This window comes from Girardinichthys multiradiatus, chromosome 1 (genome assembly GCF_021462225.1).
Source record: "Girardinichthys multiradiatus isolate DD_20200921_A chromosome 1, DD_fGirMul_XY1, whole genome shotgun sequence".
Classification (NCBI taxonomy): domain Eukaryota; kingdom Metazoa; phylum Chordata; class Actinopteri; order Cyprinodontiformes; family Goodeidae; genus Girardinichthys; species Girardinichthys multiradiatus.
Window position 1 is genome coordinate 1,936,508 of NC_061794.1, and position 23,644 is coordinate 1,960,151.

Here is a 23,644-nt window from a genome sequence, read left to right on the forward strand (position 1 = left end):
AAAATTCTAATTCAAAATTAGTGAAAAAACAAAGTTTGTATCAGTTTGAACATTGAATATCTTGTCTTTGTAGTGTATTCAATTGCACATAGATTGAAAAGAATTTGCAAATCATATTTTGTTTTTAGTTACGTTTTACACAATATCCCAGCTTAAGCATCCAAAAAATGAATAGTTTTGCACTCATACCTTCCTAACATTAGTCCATTCTCTGCTGCCATCCTCGTCCATAGTCTTTTCATTTCCTGGATTGATTACTGCAACTCTGTCCTTTTTAGTCCATAAAACCCATCTGTTTAAATTAGCTTACTCTCTTTAACATTAATCCCTGTTGTCAGTTGTTTTGTGCTGTCTTTTTCATTGTTATTTCAATTATTGTTTTGTTTCAATAAATGTAAGGTGACCTCAACTAATTATTATTATTTTTTTTTTTTTTTCATCATAGAGGGCCTGAAGCCTCTGCTGCCAAACTCTATTAGAGAGCAGGTTGACAAACTTCGTCCTTGTCAGTATTTCTGCCTCACATATGACCTGGCATGTGACAAGCTTTGTAGTGACTTTCAAGAGGACATCAGCTTCCACTTTTCTCTTGGATGGACTATGCTTGTCAACCGCTTCCTTGGGCCAAAGAACACACGACATGCTCTCATGGGCTATAACGACCAGGTAAGATTTCCTGTGGCTTGTCTTTTTTTTTCTTTGTGCGCTGTATCTGCTTTTTTTTTCTACTTAAACTAGGGTCCTATCATGTAGGGGTGAATGATAAAGACTCACAATTGTAATATTATAGGAAAGTTGACATTAGTTGCTTTAAACATGGTTTTAATGGTACTATCAAAAATGGACATCCAAAATCCTAAGAATGGTAAAAAGTTGTATTTGCATTTTTGCTTTGCAGGATTATAACATGGTTGTAAGTTTAGCTTCAGAATAACAGGAGCAAGAGACCAAACAAAACCAGAATGGGTACATTTATTGGAAATGACTTTTAAACTGCAACAAACAGTTCATCAGCAGATCAAAGGACAATTTGCCAAAAACTGCATTAAAATGGTCAAAAAAGGACTTTGTTAAAGTAGCTCAAATTGTCTTAAAAATTTATTTAGGTATTTTTGATGCAAATGATTTCAGTTGGCTGGTGGCAGAGTTACAAAATGTGGTGAAAACGTCTTCACGAAGGGCATCTACGGTCTGCGACTGACGCCTATTATTTGGAAACCTCCCTTGCCATTCAACCCCGTTGTTTGCCATTCAAACATTTTCAGTGACATTTGGATCATGAGAACATGCAAAATGGTTGAAAAGAAGGATGCTATTTTCCACTCTTCTCTCACAGATGTGGTCCTATGTTGATTGGGCTGCAATGAGCTTCACTGAGGGTCAAGGATTAGATCTGTGTCTTCACAGACAGCCTGTTGGATCCTCCAGCTCTGCACAGGGTCTACCGATTGATTGATTTTTTTTGTTCCATAACCCTAAGAATCTTTAAGGAAATTAGAAATGACTGCATCCAACCCTGGCATCGATAGCACCTCTCAAAAGCCCTTGCTGGTGCATTTCAGCAATTCTGCCACGCTCAAAGCAGGAAACCTTTTTGTTTATACCAGATGAAAAAAAAAGACTTGAAAGCCAGATTTATACTCAGATTTGAACCTTTTAGTGCTACTGTATTCAACTTTTGACCTAGCTGCCTATTTAAGTTTAATTGTATTTTTTAATAATTTTCCTGAGAAAAGCATGTTTTGTGGTCCTGTATATTTTTTTGCATTTTGAAACTCTTCATGAAACACAAGTACATCTGTAATTAGAACTTATCAATAATTTGTTTGAATTGTGTATGTAAACCTGTTATCTTGTCTTATCTATGCTGTTATACAAAATTATAGTACAACTGTATTGTGACATGTTTTCTGTAGCAGCAGCTAGGCTCTGGTGGAAATAAGATTGTTACACTGGTGTCAATAACTTCCAGTTATGCCCGGTCAGAGTTTTCAAGAAGTAATGTTGCTTTGTTGTGTAAGTTTACAAAACCTATGTAAAACCTGAGGCTGGCCTGTTGGTATTATGATTATTGATTAATTCATATTCATCGAGAATTATAATTAACAATCATAATTTGACTAAATTTATTTCTTTATCAAAATCCTCATTTATGAATCGAAGCCAGAGATGTTCTCTGATGTTGTAATTGTGGCTCAACGCCTTTGATAATTACAACCGTTAAATACTCAGTAATATTTGATAACTATTACCAGAGATGTCACTGTTTAATCAACTGTGTCTGCCAAAACGTGTGGAACTTTAACCTTATTTTGACTGACAAATCACAGTTGCACAAAATAAACACAAAACGCCTTCTCTTTATCTATGTGAATATTTATTAAATCACAGCCTGATACAATCCGCTCTTCCGATTTAATAATCTTCACCTACTCAAACATGCAAAGTTCTACACAAAAAGGGCAAAATATCTAACTAAACAAAATAAAACAAAACAGCAGTGAGATCAAAGCAGCAGTTATGGCAGTTATGGCAAAATAAAAGGGGAAAATGGTTGAACGAAGCTCTGGGTGCGCCTCTCCCAAAGTGTAGCTCAGCGGGACACGGGCAGTCATAAACCTTCCCCCAGCAAGGTTGTAAAACTCAGCCCACACAAAGGATCATAAACCCTTTTGGTGGCAAACCAGTAAAACGTGAAGTTTAAGACAAAGAAAATGGTTGATTTTCACCAGAAGGTTATTATAGCGGTCCAGTTTAACAGCGCACCTGCGCGCATGTGTTCGTGCGGTAAAGACACACTTGCAAGTTTCAAAACAATGGCATGCACATACAATTCAGAACACATTAGACTCTAAATGGTGACTCTAAACGCACTAAAAATCCTACTCTACCCTGCCCAGGCTATTCCTAATAAAGAAAAAAAATAATAATAATAATAAAAGGATGAGTTTTACTTTGTTGAAGTCTTCCTTCTGAGCAGAGGGAGAGAGGAGGAGGGAGAAAGTTGGAAGTTAACATGCGTCCACAGTTAACTGGTCCTTTGGCCTCCTTGGTAAAAAGGAAAAATATGATCTGACCGTCAGCAGTCGACTAGAACCAAACAAGGAGGGAAAGTTGCATCTCCTTGAAACTCCGTGGTTTTGGTTACGTGTTAAACTCACGTCTTCGATTGGCAAAGTGAAATTTCTGGCCTTCTCATTCCAGAAACCTCTTTCATGAATTTTACGTTGGCCAACGAAGGAGAATAAATGAAGAATCCACGTGGGACCTCTTCTTCTCCAGAGAGAGATGCTTCAGATGTTGGTCCGGTATCCAACGTGAAAGTGCTTCTTTCAAACGTTCGCCTTCCTATATTGCCTCCTGTGACATCAGACCTGGGACGGCCCCATTATATCAGCCGCAGTGGCTGCTGGGTTTTGTAGGACAGACTATCCTGCGGTACAAAATGGCCGATGACGTTGGAAAGGCATAGTGGCGTCCAACAACGTGCAAATGGTCCAATATTCAGCAAACAAGTGGTCCAACAGGCCACACAAAAAGTGTGTGGTTTTATCACACAGCATAATGCCAAAGGTGTTGCAAGTTTTGAGTGAGTCTGCAATTAGCACGCTGACTGCAGGAATGTCCACCACAGCTACTGTCCATAAATTGAATGTTAATTTGTCTACCATAAGCCATCTCTAAAGGTGTTTCAGAAAATTTGGCGGTACATCCAACCAGCCTCACAACCGCAGACCACATGTGACCACACCAACCAGGGACTTCCACATGCAGCATCTTCACCTCCAAGATCGTCTGTGACCAGACACCCAGACAGCTGCTGCAGCAATCGGTTTGCAAAGACGAAGAATTTCTGCACTATCACACAATTGTCAGAAACTGTCTCAGAGAAGCTCATCTGCATGCTTATCTTCCTCATCGGGGTCTTGACCTGACTGCAGTTTGTCATCGTAACCAAATTGATTGTGCAAATGCTCACATTCTATGGCATCTGGCACTTTGGAGAGGGGTTCTCTTCAGGGGTGAAGCCCAGTTTTCATTGTACGGGTCAAATGGCAAGCAGCAAGAATGGCATTGTGTGGGTGAGCAGTTTGCTGATTGAGTGGCCCATGGTGGTGGAAGGGTTATGGTATGGGCAGGTGTATGTTATGAACAACGAACACATTGTGCATTTTATTAATGGCATTTTGAAGATCAAGATCAAGAGGCCCAGTGTTGTGCCATTCAATCACAATCATCACCTCATGTTGAAAAATTATAATGCACGGCCCCATGTTGCAAGGCTCTGTACACAATTCCTGGTAAGAGCACAGTTTTGCTTAAAATATTGAAATGCACACAACATTATGGGTGACATACCAGAGTTCAAAAGAGGACAAATTGTTGGTGCACGTCTTGCTGGCGCATCTGTGACCAAGACAGCAAGTCTTTGTGATGTATCAAGAGCCACGGTATCCAGGGTAATGTCAGCATACCACCAAGAAGGATGGACCACATCCAACAGGATTAACTGTGGACGCTAGAGGAAGCTGTCAGAAAGGGATGTTCGGGTGCTAACCCGGATTGTATCCAAAAAACATAAAACCACAGCTGCCTACATTACGGCAGAATTAAATGTGCACCTCAACGCTCCTGTTTCCACCAGAACTGTCCGTTGGGAGCTCCACAGGGTCAATATACACGGCCGGGCTGCTATAGCCAAACCTTTGGTCAGTCATGCCAATGCCAAACGTCGGTTTCAATGGTGCAAGGAGCGCAAATCTTGGGCTGTGGACAATGTAAAACGTATTGTTCTCTGATGAGTCCACCTTTACTGTTTTCCCCACATCCGGGAGAGTTACGGTGTGGAGAAACCCCAAAGAAGCATACCACCCAGACTGTTGCACGCCCAGAGTGAAGCATGGGGGTGGATCAGTGATGGTTTGGGCTGCCATATCATGGCATTCCCTTGGCCCAATACTTGTGCTAGATGGGCGCATCACTGCCAAGGACTACCGGACCATTCTTGAGGACCATGTGCATCCAATGGTTCAAACATTGTATCCTGAAGGCGGTGCCGTGTATCAGGATGACAATGCACCAATACACACAGCAAGACTGGTGAAAGATTGGTTTGATGAACATGAAAGTGAAGTTGAACATCTCCCATGACCTGCACAGTCACCAGATCTAAATATTATTGAGCCACTTTGGGGTGTTTTGGAGGAGCGAATCAGGAAACGTTTTCCTCCACCAGTGTCACGTAGTGACCTGACCACTATCCTGCAAGAAGAATGGCTTAAAATCCCTCTGACCCCTGAGCATGACTTGTATATGTCATTCCCAAGACGAATTGACGCTGTATTGGCCACAAAAGCATGCCCTACACCATACTAATAAATTATTGTGGTCTAAAACCAGGTGTTTCAGTTTCATTGTCCAACCCCTGTACACTCCAATTGGTCCTAGTAATTCAACAAATCAGTCACATTAAGTTTATTATTCAAATTGGTTAAAAAGTTTTCTATCCAAGGAAACTCCCTTCTGCTTCTGCTGATGCTCCCTTTACCGCCCCTTCCACCTGTGTGTCTCAAGAAGTCAGGTGAAGAGGCAACTTCAGAGACTGAACCTGAACAAGGCTGCAGGTCCAGATTGTGTCAGCCTGTCCTGAAGACCTGTTTGGAGCAGCTTGGTTGGATTCTGCCACACCTCTTAAACCTTAGCCTGGCCCAGAAAAGGTTCCAGTGTTGTGGAAGACCTCCTGTCTTGTTCCGGTACCAAAGAAAACGCACCCGTCCTCAATGACCTGTTGCCCTGACATCCCACATCATGAAGGTTCTAGAGAAATTCATGTTGGCTCACCTGACTAAGCCAACAACAAACTATCAGGGCCCCGTTCAGTTTGCTTATCACTGTGGAGTTGGTGTTGGAGTTGAAAGCAGGTTCATAAACCCACTTTCATTTGGACAAAGCCAGCAAACCTCGGAGTTCACCTGGACAACAGACTGGAGTGGAGATGCAACTGGGAAGCTGTCTACAAGAAGGGAAAGAGCAGATTGAGGAAGATTAGGTCCTTTGGTGTTTGCAGCAAGATGCTGTATGTCTGCTATACGTCTGCTGTGGAGAGTGCGATTTCTTCTGCCATTATCTGCTGGGGTAGCAGCATCAGAGCCAGGGACTTAAAAAAAGCTCAACAAGCTGATAAAGAAGCTCTGTGAAGCTCTAAAGCTAGCTCTGAGGAGATCATTTATGTCATCAGCATTTACAACGGCTATGTAAAAAAACATGTATAATATGAGCTTCAACAACATTTACTTTACCTTTGGGATTAATAAAGTATTTTCGAATTAAATTGAACTGAAACACAGGAGATTACATTTAGCCAGTGACTCGCAGTATTCACTCCGCCTGGATGAACATGTAGCAACAGTAGACAGTTGGTTGCATTATATCATTGACTTTGTAGCAATCCCTCATACTGAGCATGCATATAATGACAGTGGAAAGAAAAACTCCCTTTTAAAAGGAAGAAAACGCTAACAGAACTAAGCTCAGTGCGCCATGGCCATTTGCCATGACCGACTGGGAGTTTGAGAGATCAAATCAGTTTTCAGCACAACTGAATGGTTGGAACCATATCCAAATAGATACTAAAAATATTAACAGCTATGTGGAACTGTTACTAAACACTAAAAAGCTACTAGAGCCACACTGAGTAGGGACTAGTAGAAAAGAGCCATTATTGTGGCCAGCCTAAGGCACACCTTTGCAACAATCATTCAGTCTAATCAGCATCTTGATATGCTAAAACTGTGAGGTGAATACATTAAAGGAGAAGTGCTTACTAACTCAGATTTAAAACGAAATTGTGAACACTATTTGAGAGAAATAGGCCATTGTGTACATAGAAAAAGTCTTAGATCCTTGGGTTCAGCTCGATTCATATTTTGGCTCAATGTATTTTGTCTCTCAGAAACCTGTCTGTAGCAAGAGGATTATGTTAGTATAAATGAGTCAAATACATCTTCATAATTCCTTGAACTACTGGGTAAGGAGTAGCAATTATCTTTTAATTATAAGTATTGATTAATCCCAGATCTGCAGTGTTTATTATTTTAAAGCACTGAAACTGTTTCTCTTTGTACTTTCTTATCGCCCACCTGACCATTACTCAGTTTTTAGATCAGTTTTCAGATTTCTTATCTGATTTAGTGTTAAATACTGATAAGGTCTTTATAATGGAGAATTTTAACATTCGTGTTGACACTAAAAGTTACAGCCTAAATGTAGTCTTAGATTGAGTTGGCTTTACTCAAAACATCCGCAGCCCTACCCGCTCTTATCTCCATACTCTGGACTTTGTGTTGACATATGGCTTGTGGGGGTGACAAAATAAAAGTATTTCTTGATACGTGTCTATGTGTCTTTTCTCTTGCTCTCGGTGGAAGACACACGTGTTTTCTCTCCCTCCCTCCCTGCTGATCCCTGCTTCTGCTTTTTGTTTGTTTTTTTTCTCAGAGCCTCGCTTTGCATTTCTTCCAAACTTGTAAATTATGGATTTGGTCAGCTGGTCTTTCAACGTAGTTGATAAAACTTTTTTGACAGGAAGACAGGGTAAAGGAGAACCCTCTTGTCCAGACGGGACGTTCTTCTCTGGATACACAATGGATTCTTCGCAGCAGTGGAAGATTCTGTGCCTGACTACGATGTCGGTCGAGGACATAGAAGATATGTATATATTTGGATTTTTGATAACAGGATTTCTGCTTTTTGGAGTTGGTGGTTACCTGGCTTATCGAGTGGTTCGCAAAACGTAGGCAGCTGTTCAAAGCATTCCGGAGCTGCCTGTGATGTTAGATGGAGTCTGCAGAGCGATCAACACTCAGACTGAAATGTTAAGAGAGCAAAATCACAAGCTGGACACGATTCTTGAACAGAATCACAGCATGGCAGTGGTTGGACTCAGAGGTTAAATGATCTAATCTTGGAGAAGTTGTACGCTCAAGATCTGCGGAAAGTACCTGAAATTTTGCTATTTGGATTCGCAATTGAGACATACCAGTAAAACTCTTAAGGTAGTTGGAAATTCACAACTGCCTTAACCACAACATTTATTGTTTTTCTAAATCTGGTGCCCCAATGAGGCCTTGGCAACTTTTGCTAGCTGGCTATTGACAAAATATCTCCTGGATGTTATATAAACATGATGCTCTTCCCCAGCACTCCCCTTCCAGCTGTGGGCTGATAGGACTATGCGGCCGATTGATAAAACTTCCACCTTTCTTCTCAAGGACAATAGCGCTTCTATCAGTGTTCACAGTCTAATTCTTGCAAACACATTCAGACTTATATATTCGCACCGTCAAGATTCCACTGTACCCTTGCTAAATCCTTACTTATGCGTGTATTGGTTACCCCTGCTGAGGTTTTTGTATTACTTCAGACTGTATTCTGTTAAGAATAGTCTGAAATATGATTTTTTTTACTCCTATCTTACTTTACCAAATGTGTGATTTCATAGATTTTCAGATTTCTCAGAAGGATTACCAGTGAAAGCCAAATATTATTAGTATTTGAAAATTTGTAATAAAGCTGTTTTTACACAAATGACCACATATTTTTTGATTTCTTAAAAGGATTGCATTACAACTATATCATTCCAGTGAAAGCCAAACATTTTTAATATCTGAAAGTTTGGACCTAAACTGTTTTATACCAGTGACCCAGCTTTTCTACTTAGGCTTCAGTGAGTGCCCATGACTGTTACTATTTGAATGGTGGGACCACAACTGCTTGGAGCGGGGCTGCGTGTGGAGCTTGTGCTGTGTGGGTGTGGCTCCGTCGGCTTTTCGGGGATGGAGCTCACCTGTTGGGGTGTGCCCCTGTGCTGTGAGGAGGTGATTCATGGCGTTTGGGGGCATGTATTCGATATCTGTGTCCTGGTTGGGGGTGGGCCTGTGTGGAAATTCATATAGGGGTTCATTGGGTATGGGGGGCTCATGGGATTAGGATCAGAATTCATTGGTGGGTTGGGACTATTTCATCCTGTGGCGGCTCTGGTTGGTGTGCTAGTTTGGACCATGTAGACCCCTCTTTTGTACATGACTCTCCCCTGCTCTTCCCTGGGGGGGTTGTGGTAGTCCTGGCGGTGGTTCTCCTGGGGTTTCCGTGCTTTGGGGAGCCTTTGGATGTCTGTGGCTCAGATCTCCTCCATATCTGTCCCAGGTCCAGGGGGCAGGTCTGTGGCCCCTTACACTTGCTATTGCATATTTTTATGGAGAAACCTTGTCTACACAGGCACGCTCACACTCAGACCCACAGGTGTTTAGATTCAGGTGTTAACAGATGCACAAATGTTCTATATTGAGCCGCATTTACCACTAAATACATTTTGCATTCATAAGTACCGTGCACTTTTTGGTAAAAAAGCTGTTAATATGAACGTTCCTGCAGGTGTAGAAACAAGCTGGGTGTTATCTTGTATTCTTTTCATCTTTCTTTCTTTCCTCCTTCTCTCCCCTTTTCCTTTTTGCCACATCTCTCTGTCTTTCATGCTTCTTATTTTTTTCCTTTTAATTTCTGTCTCTGTGTCCGTAACAATTGAAATAATCCCAAAGCAGTTTCTAATAAAGTTTTTTTTTTTTATCAAGATCAAGCAAAGCTTTAAAGCATTAGTTGTAATGCTCCACTTGTGAAAGTGAATCTGTGGGATTTTTCTTGGCACTCAGACAACAATCTGAGCATTACTCTGCCAGACAGGACACGATAAAAAAAAAAAAAGAGAGAGAGAAAATGTCAACATAGTATATCTTTATCAGATAATGCTGTATAGAGCAGCAACTAATGTTGCCTTTTTATTAGTCGACTAATCTATCGATTATATTTGAGATTATTCGACTAGTCACAATGTCACTTGTAAAATTGTTTTAACTCACTTGTTGTAGTCCACACCTGTGAATGTACCTTTGTTGCCACTGTCCTTCATTTAACATTTTACAAATAAAAACCCATAAAATATGAATTTTTATTTTAATTGACTTTATTTTTAACAATAATTATTTTAACAAGCAATATGTTCTACCGCTAAAAAGTCAAAGATCCAAATGTATTTAAAAACATTTTTCGACTTTCCAGCTTTCTAACAGTACTTAATGTTTACAAAGATTTTCAATTACAACATAGTATGGTGAGCACATTAACATGTTCAGTCAGGTTTGTCCTTATATTTGAGTCAATGTTCCGAGTATCAACATCAAGGACTAAAGATAAACAAAATATTTATTTCCAAATATTCTCTCCAGCTCTCTAGTAAGACATCCAAGTCAAATAAACCTACCTCCTTATGCAGCTTAAGCTTCTCAGTCAAAGTGATTTGCTCAGTTACAAATGAAACACTGAGATAAACCTTAACTGTAAGATATCATCTGACTGAATTATATGTGCGTTTCACTTCCAGTCAGTGGTAAAAGCTAGCTGGAATTCGAGAAGGATTTGCCAGGAGTTAGGTGTTCTGTTGTGTTTAATAAGCTGCAAATTATGATTCAATAAACATCCGTCCAATTTAACAAAAACAAATTTCCGGTCATTTTTAAAGCAGCATCAATTTATCCTTTGACCAAATTGAAAAATGACCTTCTATCACATTGTGTCCTGTTGAAGGAGGTTAACACATAAATAATGAAAAACTATTTTCTCATATTTGGCCTATCTAAACACTACCAGCTCTGAGGGGTCCCAAGCAAATGTTCATAAAACCACCCCGATATCATATATAATCTACCTTCATTAACTAAAATCTTAATAATTCCCAGTTTATCCTTTCCCATCCTATCTACTCTTATACACACACAAACTACACTCCGACACACAAAGTAATAACGTTATTACAAGTGACATTACACATTCCATTCATTTTGACTCCAAATTTGTATTATTTACCAATTTTAACATCCTCACCTAATCCTTATTGCTGTTATTCTGTCTAGCTCGGTTTAATCTGCAGCACATATTTATAGCAATTTTAGGTCAGATTGGCTTATTTTCTAAACCCCTTTTGTACTGGTACTCATAAGCACTGTTCCCTCGCTGTTTGAAAACATCATTATCCTAGTCATAAATTTTTGCCTGAATACTAAACCAACACTAAAGGGGTTGGACATTGAACCTGAAACACCTGGTTTTAGACCACAATAATTTATTAGTATGGTGTAGGGCCTCCTTTTGCAGCCAATACAGCGTAAATTCGTCTTGGGAATGACATATACAAGTCCTGCACAGTGGTCAGAGGGATGTTAAGCCATGCTTCTTGCAGGATAGTGGCCAGGTCACTACGTGATACTGGTGGAGGAAAATGTTTCCTGACACGCTCCTCCAAAACACCCCAAAGTGGCTCAATAATATTTAGATCTGGTGACTGTGCAGGCCATGGGAGATGTTCAACTTCACTTTCATGTTCATCAAACCAATCTTTCACCAGTCTTGCTGTGTGTATTGGTGCATTGTGATCCCGATACACGGCACCGCCTTCAGGATACAATGTTTGAACCATTGGATGCACATGGTCCTCAAGAATGGTTCGGTAGTCCCTGGCAGTGACGCGCCCATCTAGCACAAGTATTGGGCCAACGGAATGCCATGATATGGCAGCCCAAACCATCACTGATCCAACCCTTGCTTTACTCTGGGCATGCAACAGTCTGGGTGGTATGCTTCTTTGGGGCTTCTCCACACCGTAACTCTCCTGGATTTGGGGAAAACAGTAAAGGTGGACTCATCAGAGAACAATACATGTTTCACATTGTCCACAGCCCAAGATTTGTGCTCCTTGCATCATTGAAACCAACTTTTGGCTGTAGCAGCCCGGCCGTGTATATTGACCCTGTGGAGCTCCCGACGGACAGTTCTGGTGGAAACAGGACAGTTGAGGTGATTTGGGCAGCCGTGGTTTTATGTTTTTTGGATACAATCGGGGTTAGCACCCGAACATCCCTTTCAGACAGCTTCCTCTTGCGTCCACAGTTAATCCTGTTGGATGTGGTTCGTCCTTCTTGGTGGTATGTTGACATTACCCTGGATACCGTGGCTCTTGATAAATCACAAAGACTTGACTTCAAGGCCAACCGGTAGCCTCACCAAACTCCTCCCAGCCCCGTGTTTTTGCCTCTGCCACAGCCCGGGCTGCAGCACGTTTGGCCTCACGGTACCAGTCAGCGGACTCAGGAGTCCCACAAGCCAACCACAGCCAATAGGACTCCTTCTTCAGCTTGACCCTTACTGCCGGTGTCCACCACTGGGTTCGGGTATTGCCGCCGCGACAGGCACCACAGACCTTATGGCCGCAGCTACGGGCAACACCATCGACAATAGATGGGGAGAACATGGTCCACTCGGACTCTATGTCTCCAACATCCCCCGGAATCTGGTCAAAGCTCTCCCGAAGGTGGGAGTTGAATACATCCCTGGCCAAGGGCTTTCCAGCAGGCCCTCACTATGCGCTTGGGCCAGCCAAATCTGTGTGGCTTTCTCCTCTTCCAGTGCATCCAACTCACCACCAGGTGGTGATCGGTGGACAGCTCAGCCCCTCTCTTCACCTGAGTGTCTAAAACATGCGGATGAAGTTCCTACAAAACAACAGCAAAGTCAATCGTCGACCTCCTGCCTAGGGTGTCCTGGTGCCAAGTGCACTAATGGACACCCTTATGCTTGAACATGGTGTTCATTATGGACAATCCGTGAATAGCACAGAAGTCCAATAATGAAACACCACTCGTATTCAGATCGAGGAGGGCATTCCACCCGATCACGCCTCTCCAGGTGTCACTGTTGTTTCCCACGTAGGCATTGAAGTCCCCCAGGAGAATAATGGAGTCCCCGCATTACCACTCGTCCCATAGGCCGAAACGACTGTCAGAGACCTGTCCCCAATCCGAAGGCACAGGGATGCGACCCCATCAACCACGGGCCAACACGACCCCAACACGAGACAGCTAAGCAGGGCGGCAACAAGCAAACCCACACCAGCTCCCCACAGGCCACTCCTGAGTAGAAGAGGGTCCAGCTTCTCTCGAGGAGCTGGGTTCAAGATCCCACGCTGTGCATGGAAGTGAGCCCGACTATTTCTAGTCGATATCTCTCGACCTCCAGCACAAGCTCAGGCTCCTGCCCACCCAGCAAGGTGACATTCCACGTCCCTAGTGCCAGCCTAAGCATCCGGGGATCAGGGCGCCGAGGTCTCCACCTTCATCCGCCGCCTAATCCTCTTTGCACCGGTCCCTCCTGGTTCCTCCTGAAGGTGGTGGGCTCACTGGGGGATGGCCTCATGTCTCTCGTTCGGGCTTGGCCCGGCCGGTTCCCGCTAGGAGCAACACAGCCACCAGGCGCTCTCTGACGAGTACCGATCCCAGGCTGGGCTCCAGGGTGGGCTTCAGGTTGGGCTCCAGGGTGGGACCCCAGCTCCGCCGTACCAGGCGACGTCGCGTGCCTCGATGTAATGGTCCTCTTTCGTCTACCCAAACGTCCCTTAAAAACCTTCCTATGCCCAGAAAGGAGTAATTTTGTCTTAACCATAAACCAATCTAGTTTGAAGTTAACTGGTAACTGGTTGACTGGTAATAGTTAATAGGCCTATTAGTTTAATCATATATCCTCTATTATTTATTTCAATTTATTTAATCAGCATATTATTTTAGTATTCCCCATTGCTGCAGATGTCGTAATCCATTTTAGAGAGTCTGATCAAAATTTATCTCCAAATTCCTGTTGCAATCTAATTGGTTAATTTATACTGCAAGCTTTAATTCATTCTTTTGTTCATGACATTTACTCAATTTACACATTTCACATAATCAGTCAGTAATGAAGTTAAACAAATATTCATACATTCAGTCAAGTCTTCTGTCTCTTTTACTTCTTTGTAAAGGATATCAGCCCAGAATCCCATCCTCATCTTTGATCATGGGCCATTCTTGGTCACACCTGCTACTCCTGTAAGCCTGATCACAGCTTCTTCCTCCTCCTCATGCAATAAAGAACTTAATACTTTACCATTGACCTTTGATAGGCTTTTGGGACTCCCAATCCTCCTGCATCAAGGGAGCCGCCGGATGTATCTATGCACTTAAGGATGAGAGCTCGAATACTTGGTGTACAACAGCAAACTGGAATCACTACAGTGACAATAATCATTGAAGTGAATATACTCACCAATAGGTTTCCCCATTTTCCAAACAATGTCTCAAACATTTGTAAATGGTTCATCAAATCCTGAGTGTGATTTTAATTCAATGGATAGTGATTTAAATCCTCTTAAGGCCTTCATGAGGGATCCGTCAGGTGCTGTGTGGTTGGGAATAAAAGAACAAACCTCGCCAATACTACTCAACGCCTCCATCTTTTTGCTAGGAACACATCCAAAGCTGTTCTGTTTTGACAAGAAACCAAGGAGGTGGCTGAGAGTTGTCCGTGTACATCTTGAAAACCATCATGGGTGAAAATAGACAAGCGTTGAACATGATAATGTACATAATTTAAAGAAGTAAATGTTGACTCAAAACCTGCCACAATTTGGTTTGCCAATTTATATTTATGTGGGACACCCTGATGTATGCCTATTAAATCAATCCAACAATGGAATCTGTGAACGGTCCACTGGAGCGCTTGCGTACATTATTCCTAAAGGCACCCCCTAAAGAAGTGGACCAATCAGCCTCAGGTATCACCTGGATGGGGGAGAGCAGTAAAACCAGAGAACATCTTCCTTTCCACTTAACATGTAGTTGACCCCAAATAATTTCAAATGTTAATGGATGTAGCTCCTTTAGTGGTTTTATCTAGGAAGAAAAAACAGATAGACTATGAGCCAGTTTTCAAGTTTAAAGTATGAGAAAGAGCATATACAAGTAGTCACAGTACAAGCTCAGTCAGTAGCTATGTCTAGGAGAATGCACGATGGCAGGATTGAGGAGATCCTTGAAGTACTCCTTCCACCGCCCGATAATCAGAATCAGAAAAGCTTTATTGCCAAGTACGTTTTTGGACATACAAGGAATTTGTTTTGGCGTAGTCGGTGCAATACAGTACAAATTAAACAGTATAAACATCTAGAATATAATCTAAATATATGTGCACAGTTTTAAGTGAGTGAGAGTAAATATAGAGCAGTATTGGGTGCGAGAGCAGTACAACAGTGCAGATGATCATTGTGCAAGTATGGCAGTGCAAGTAAAGCAGGAGTCCAAGCTGAGCGTTAATGTAACGCATAGAGTTGCAGGTTACAGGTGTCCTGTCAGCAAAAAAGGGGGGGTGTGGGGGAAAGGGAGAATGTCAAGGTGGTTTCCGGGCTTTGTTAACCAGGCTGGTGGCAGATGGGAAATTTTTTTTCTTGTGGCGTGAGGTTTTGGTCCGGATGGACCGCAACGTCCTGCCAGAGGGGAGAGTCTCAAAGAGTCTGTGACCGGGGTGGGAGGGGTCAGCCAGAATCTTCCCTGCCCGCTTCAGGGTCCTGGAGGTGTACAGTTCCTGGAGCGACAGTAGACTGCAGCCAATCACCTTCTCAGCAGAACGAATGACACGCTGCAACCTGCCCTTATCCTTGGCTGTAGGAGCGGCGTACCAGATGGTGATGGAGGAGGTGAGGATGGACTTAATGATGGCTGTGTAGAAGTGCAGTAGTGTAGTCTTTGGCAGGTTGAATTTCTTCAGCTGCCGCAGGAAGAACATCCTCTGCTGGGTTTTCTTGATGATGGAGCCGATGTTTGGCTCCCACTTGAGATCCTGGGAAATGATGGTTCCCAGGAAGCGGAAAGATTCCACATCGTCAATTGTGGAGTCACAGAGGGTGATGGGGGCAGGTGGGGCTGGGTTCTGCCTGAAGTCCACAACCATCTCCACTGTCTTTAGAGCGTTGAGCTCAAGGTTGTTCTGGCTGCACCAGTCCAACAGATGGTCCACCTCCCATCTGTACGCAGACTCGTCGCCATCAGAGATGAGTCCGATCAGGGTGGTGTCGTCCGCAAACTTCAGAAGCTTGACAGACTGGTGACTGGAGGTGCAGCTGTTGGTGTACAGGGAGAAGAGCAGAGGAGAGAGAACACAGCCTTGGGGGGAACCAGTGCTGATGGTCAGGGAGTCAGAGACGTGCTTCCCCAGCCTCACGCGCTGCTTCCTGTCAGACAGGAAGTCAGTTATCCACCTATAGGTGGAGTCGGGCACACTCAGCTGGGAGAGCTTCTCCTGGAGCAGAGCTGGGACGATGGTGTTGAAGGCAGAGCTGAAATCCACAAACAGGATCCTGGCGTAGGTTCTTGTGGAGTCCAGGTGCCTCAGTCGAGGTCAGCAGCCTCCCACCCCCACTATAAACAGTGTCGGCGAAGCACTGCTTCCCCCTCCTGAGGCGCCGGACGGTTTACCAGAATCGCTTCGAGGCCAACTGAAATCTGGATGAGGAAAACAAGGATTAAATATTAAAAAGAGTTGTATATTAATTGGTCTGGGATTAATCAATAAATCAGACTGAAAGTTGGTTGCTACTCCTCCTCCTTGCCCACTATTTCGAATATATGAAAATTTAAATAATTAGTAGGAGTTGACTCATTTATAGTAACATAATCCTCTTGCGGCAGCCAGGTTTTTGTGAGACAAAATAAATCAATCTGATTGTCACAAATCAAGTCATTATCTAGCAAAATCTTTGAAGAGAGACAGATCTTATGTTCAGTAAGCCACATTTAATTTTTAAATTTTTCCTTTTAGTCTGAGTTGTGTTTTTTGAAATCGTCGTCGTCTTCCGCTTATCCGGGACCGGGTTGCCGGGGCAGCAGACTCAGCAGAGACACCCAGACGTCCCTCTCCCCAGACACCTCCTCTAGCTCCTCCGGGGGGAGCACAAGGCGTTCCCAGGACAGCCGAGAGACTTAGTCCCTCCAGCGTGTCCTGGGCCGTTCCCTGGGCCTCTTCCCGGTGGGATGTGCCTGGAACACCTCCTGAGGAAGGCGTCCAGGAGGCATCCGGTATAGATGCCCGAGCCACTTCAACTGGCTCCTCAATGTGGAGGAGCAGCGGCTCTACTCCGAGCCCCTCCTGGATGGCTGAGCTCCTCACCCTATCTCTAAGGGAGTGCCCGCACACCCTACGGAGGAAGCTCATTTCAGCCGCGGGTCAGCACGACCACGTCATCTACAAAAAGAAGAGACGAACTCCTCTGGTCCCCAAAACCAGCCTGAAATCCTCTGGGGTTTGAAATCCATCAGTAAAAAACATCAGATTTCTTGTCAGCACACTTTATCTGTTATGAATTAGTCTGTCTGCAGTCCTAGTTCTCTTATTGGGTGGCTGGAGTTTAAATGAATTGGTTAAAAAAAGTGTGGGCTTGCCATAAGCTGTCAGCTGACCAGGCGGTTGAGGTGCCCTAAACCCAGAGAGAACAGCTGACTCCCGGCACATTGTTTTCAGACTCCCGCTGGGTTTCCCCAATGAGTGGAAGTTAAATAGTTATCATTCAGTCAGATGATTATAATTATAAAAATAATAATAATGATTATTATTATTATTACTAGTATGCTCTACATATAAACTGATTAAAACTTTGTTCCTAAAGTTAATATGTTAGTTTAAGTCGTTAAAAGCTTTACAACTAAATGAAACAAATGGTAATTATCATCAATGTATTTTATCAACAGTGTTAGATTTTGATATCTATGAACACAAAAATTATTTTAATTGGCTGAATAATGACCAAGATCATAAAACAAGAATATTTTAAACAAAACGAGTACGAGTAGTTATTTACAGTAGAGACGTTCAGGCTCCATTTGTTCGGCTGCACAGGTCTGTGCTTCAACATGGTTGCTAGGCAACAGAAGTTACGCTGAGGTAAGGGCAGGGGCAGACCGACGTAACACCACCGGCACTCTATGCTAATCTGACATGTTTAGCTAAAAGCTACAGGTAGCATAAGTGTTACTGTTTGTCCTTCATTTGTTTACAAGACGCTTCTTATAGATGGTCATTTGACTTGGTGATTGACATGCGCTAAGCTCATGTATGCTGCACTGTTTAATGTGATTTGAAACGTAAATCGATTAATCTGTGACTATCCTCAAGGACTCAGACGTGTGACGGAAAAAAATAAATTGGGACTGAAATTGCATTTCAGACCTGAAAGTGAAAGTAGTCAAACTGATTTTCTAATACAACGAAATACTTTTTAAAATCAAATGAATTCAGTTTCAAAGCATTAAATTCAGTTTCAGTTTAGTGAAATTCATTTTCATACCAATGCATTTAATTTCAAATTACACGAATACAGATTTAGTTTGAGCAATTAAAATTCATTTTCAGATGACACAAGTTTCTTCCCATAATGGGCCACAAAACAGGCAATTTGACTATATAGCCTCCTTCTGACGGTTAGTGAATTGCTTGTTATATAAAGTATTTAACTCTGAGACTGAAATATTCAGACATTCAAAGTTTTTTTTTTTAAACAACGGTGTGTCGCATGAAATTTTGCTTCATTTTACATAATTAAGAAATTATTGCAGCTGTAATGCTGTACCAATGTTGTAACCATTTAATTTAATCAGTATTACTGATTAAATTACAGGGCAGCAATTTAAGTTCTGTCCTTTCTCAAATTGTTGTTCTTGTTAATAGTGTTACTTCCTCCTTGTGTAGTGCATTAGACCACGAAGCCCCTTTTGAAAAAGAAGGTAATTACTCAAAGGCTGGCTCCCTGCTTTAATTCAGAGCTGAGTTCTTAAAAGAACAATGCTAGGAAATTGGTGCAAAAATGGTGCTCTAGAAGTGTCCTACTTAATTTGGAAAAATAATGTACTGTTGTACAAAAAGTCAATTTGCCAAGTTAGAACAGCACATTTTTTAACATTAATAGAGGAATAAACAATAATCCTAGGTTTCATTTTAGTACCCAAACTTACTACTATGGAAGCTATCCATTCCCTAAGCTCTCAGCAGGGACTTCATGGAATCCTTTATAAATAAAATTGATTATTAAAAATAAATCCATTGAACAAAAGAAGCTGTTGATCGTCAACTGTATGCACATTTCCACAGTAATTAACTTTTTGAAGAGTTTGAGCCAGGTTTCAGAGCTCATCATATCTATGAAACAGCACTGGTAAAGTCACTAATTATATTCTCATAGCTTAAGATAATGTCCTGTTAGATCTCAGTCCTGCATGTGATACAGTCGATCACAATATTATCTTGAAAATACTGGAATGTGCTCTAGGGATCAAGGGAGCAGCACTAGACTGGTTTAAATCTTATTTGTTCGACAGATCCCAACTTGTTCATGTAATTGATGGACCTTCACACTCAAGGGTTACTTGTGTAGTACAACAGGGGTCAGTGGTTGAGCCAATGCTCTTTACTATATATATATATATATATATATATATATATATATATATATATATATATATATATATATATATATATATATATATATATAGTAAAGTATATATATATAGTATATATATAGTAAAGTATATATATATATAGTATATATATATATATATACATATGCTTCCAATTAATAAAATTATCAGACAACATAAGATTTCTACTGTTATTCTGACATTTATCCATAAATCCCAATTAATTAGGTATACTGCAAGCATGTCTTGAAGACATAAAAATCTGGATGGCTTTACATTTTTAGCTTTTAATAAAGACAGAAGTTTTCTTTGGAACAGCCTTTGAAAAATAAACTGCTTAGTTACTTAATCTGGATAGCATTACATTGGGCTCTGGGAATAAAGTAAAGAAGCTTGGAGTTATTTTTAACGAGGATATGTAATTTAAATCCCAAAATTTACAGGTTTTTAAGATTTCCTTGTTTGACCTCTGGAATACTGCCACATTCGGAAAAACATAACTAAAAACAAGTGCCAGATTGCATTGAACTTTTTTTCTTTTTTTTGCTAAACTTGCAGGTTCCACGGCCTATGGCCTTAACACCAGTCAGCACCAGCATGCCTCAATTCTCACAAAGCTCACTGACTCAGGAAGAGCTGATGGTCACCATGGTGACAGGTCTTGCATCCCTTACATCACGTACTTCCATGGGTGTCCTTGTGGTTGGTGGTGTGGTAAGTTTAAACACACACACAAACATTATACAGTAGGTTAGATGTATATAAGAAGTCAGCATTCCAGGGGGGTCTTCAATTCAATTCAATTCAAAAATACTTTATTAATCCCAAAGGGAAATTAAATGTTGTTATAGCTCATATTATGAAGGTTTCCTCAAAGAGCCGTTGTAGATGCTGATGGCTGTGGGCAGGAAGGATCTCCTGTAGCGCTCCGTCTTACAGCAGATCTGAAGAATCCTCTGATTGACTCTGTTGTTGTAGGACAGTCTCATGAAGAGGATGCTCAGGGTTCTCCATAATGTTCTTCATTTTATGAAGAATCCTTCTTTCCACAATGATCTCCAGAGGTTCCAGAGGAGTCCCCAGAACAGAGCCAGCCTTTTTTATCAGCTTGTTGAGTTTTTTTAAGTCCCTGGCTCTGATGCTGCTTCCCCAGCAGATGATGGTAGAAGAGATCACACTTTCCACAACAGACTTATAGAAGATATGCGGCATCTTGCTGCAAACACCAAAGGACCTAAGCTTCCTCAAGAAGTACAGTCTGCTCTGTCCCTTCTTGTAAATGGCTTTATAACTCAAGTGATAAAACAGCCAATGTCATGACAGTGACACACTGCATTTAGATATCGAGACATGGTGAAGATGAATTCCTGAAGTTCAAACTTGGATTCAGAACTGGGATTTCAGTGACTCTGAACATGGTATAGATGTCGCTCCCTGACAGATGAGTTTTTATGTTTTAGAAACTGTGGATCTACATCCATCTCTTAGGTTTACTGAAAATGATCCAAAAGGGAAAAATATTAAAAGAGAGGCAGTTGTGTCAATAAACCTTGTTGTCAGAGGTGTTTGGACACACAGGTTTGAGACGAAATAACCACTAGTTACAACCAGGTTAATTTGAATACCATCTTAGAATGTCCATGTACACCAAAATCACTGTTTGGTGTATACTTCGATTTTAAAGTCATGGTTTGGTATGCTAAGACAAATAAAAATGTGAAAATATTCGTTTTACTTTGCACAAAAGTAGGAGAAATGGTAATTCTGACAAGAATCTGATAATGTTTAGATTTTATTAATATGTTCTAGCATGTCAAAAAGTTGCCAGTACAGAAATTAGTGGAAATTTGTTAAAACTTTGGAGTTGGATTGCCAGTTCCCAACTCAGTGTTGGCATCCACAGCACCTCCGTCCCACAACCCACCCCTACATGGCAGATCCAATGCAGGCCCAGGTTAAGCACCCACATGCCCAGTCCAAGGATAATTGGTGGAAATAGGATTCACCTAACAAGCTTTATTGTGAAATTTGGTGAGTTTTGCAGAGAGCGTTTGTGATATAGAGGATATCTTAACTAGAATTTGCTCTGCAGAGGATAAAATAATCTTTCAGAGGTGTTTTTGTGGATACAAGGTGGAAGTTGTGTAGTTTGGGGTGTGAAACTTAAAATTAAATTACTGTAAAAGCAAGAGGCATCGGATCCACCCCCAGCATCTGTTAGGGGCAATCAGCTGTTACCACAGCAACCAGATTCCTGCTACAGGTTTCTGATCTGCCCCCTGTGTCCGCTGGGCGTAATTACAGTTGTGACCAACATTCTCCCAGTCAGGTAGAGAACAACACCCACATCCTGGTGGTCACTAGTGAGAATTGCATTTCCTACTTTGATTTAATCACTTTGTTCATTAACACAGGCAGATCATTCCACGAGCTATGATCAAAGACATAACTTAAGTTGAAAGTTGAAGTTACAGATCATTCATTACCACTTTTGGATAAAATTTAAGCGTTTTTGCTGGGTTTTATTGTGTGAAGCATGTTTTGATCTGACTCATAAAACTAAATTAGTTGTCTAACTAGAAGGTAAGAGATCCATATTAGAGAGCACTAACATTTATGTGAAGCTAAGAACAGCATTGAATGTTTTAGTTTCGTTTTCCCATTTTTTAAATTTTATTTTGAATTTGGTTTTGGATTATTTCAAAGATTTTCTCTTCTTTCCTCTTTCCCTTTTTGTGTGTGTGTTTGCTTGATTACTCCCACTAAAGCATAGACTTGGGTAAGACACAGTTTGAACGGTCAAACCTGTGTGCCCATTTTAAGCAAACCCATACACCTGCAAGATACATATATGAATCAGACAGCTAGCTGAACAGCTTAGCCTGTTTGTGTTGCTGCTAATTAATTTAGCTATCAGTTGTCACAAGAACAGCTTAGCCTGTGTGTGTTGCTGCTAATTAATTTAGCTATCATTTGTCACAAGAACAGCTTAGCCTGTGTGTGTTGCTGCTAATTAATTTAGCTATCATTTGTCACAAGAACAGCTTAGCCTGTTTGTGTTGCTGCTAATTAATTTAGCAATCATTGGTCACTGAACAACTTGCTGCGTTACTGCTAATTGCTTTTAGTGGTGGTTCAGAGCTGAACAGCTTGTTGTTGTGCATTTTAGCCAAAGATGGAGGATACATCCCAGACTGCAGCTAGAGATGGGTGTAGGTTAGAGGATCCCATAGGAATGTCCTTAGAGGTGAACTAACAGAAGTTGGAAATAGGTTGGAGACAATTGAGTGTAACCAGGCCACTCCCCCATCCCTGGAGGAATGGGGGGGCAAAACGAAACCCACCTCACAGGTTGAAACCTTTGAAGGTGAGCCATACCTACGATACCCTGAGAGAACCTGCAGGTCAGATCTGGAGAATGTAGAAGCTGCTCTCCAGAGATTACCTTTCCAGGCTCACGGGGTTCCCCATACATCCTCCGAGGCCAGAACAGGTGTAAATAGTCAGAAAAGGTTCAGTGTCGCGGTGCCCCACCCCACAGTAATCAGCAGCCATGAACGATACCTGGCTGGGGATCCAGCAGGAGTAAATAGTTCAAGGCTTAGAGGCGAGCAGCCTTCAAACTTGACTCGCAGTACGGTCATCCACGATCCCTCACCTCCACCAAGGCGACAGGAGAGCTGCCTCTGGGATTCAGGTGGTTCCTACCGCCCTCAACCGCGGCCCAGGACCTGAGACCGGGAAGCCCACCGGTGTACCCTGAGCAGCCTCCACTCCCTCCCCCGAGGATGAGGCGGGATGCACTGACACACCCTGGGTGCAGCCGAAGTGAACAGACCGGGCCTCCGCCACACTTGGTGCTTTCACTATCCAGCAAAAGAAAAGTGAAGCACCCAGGGAGTATTACCAGCGCTTGAGAGCTGTTTACTTCCAAGGACGCAATGCTCCCGGCATTGAGGAGGAACATGCTTTTAAATCCCTGTTCCTCCACAACCTTCATGAAAGTGTGCGATACGATGTTACTATGTATTGCAGAACAAAGACCATGAGCATGCAAGAGATCCGTAAATATGCTCAGATGGCGTGGGAAACACGTGCTCCCCCGACCAAGGGATCAAAGGGCGAGGCTAGGGTTTTACAGATACAGACAGAAAGGAACAGCCTTGTGTTGGAAGATCAGGAAATGCCTTCAACCAGAACCCATGATAAGAACAGCTTCAGGGAACAACGCAGGTTTGGTCAGCTGGACCGGGGGGATGGTACTAAAT

At 42.1% G+C, this 23,644-nt stretch overlaps 1 protein-coding gene across 2 annotated transcripts in view; it reads left to right on the forward strand.

Annotated features, from left to right (window-relative positions):
- Window positions 1-23,644, forward strand: part of mfn2 (mitofusin 2) — a 179,225-nt gene that overhangs the window by 135,693 nt on the left and 19,888 nt on the right. For both annotated transcript variants that reach the window (XM_047367090.1, XM_047367081.1), the window contains 2 exons: window positions 446-666; window positions 19,935-20,090. In XM_047367090.1, the coding sequence (XP_047223046.1) occupies window positions 446-666; window positions 19,935-20,090 (377 nt within the window). The remainder of the gene's footprint in view (window positions 1-445; window positions 667-19,934; window positions 20,091-23,644) is intronic.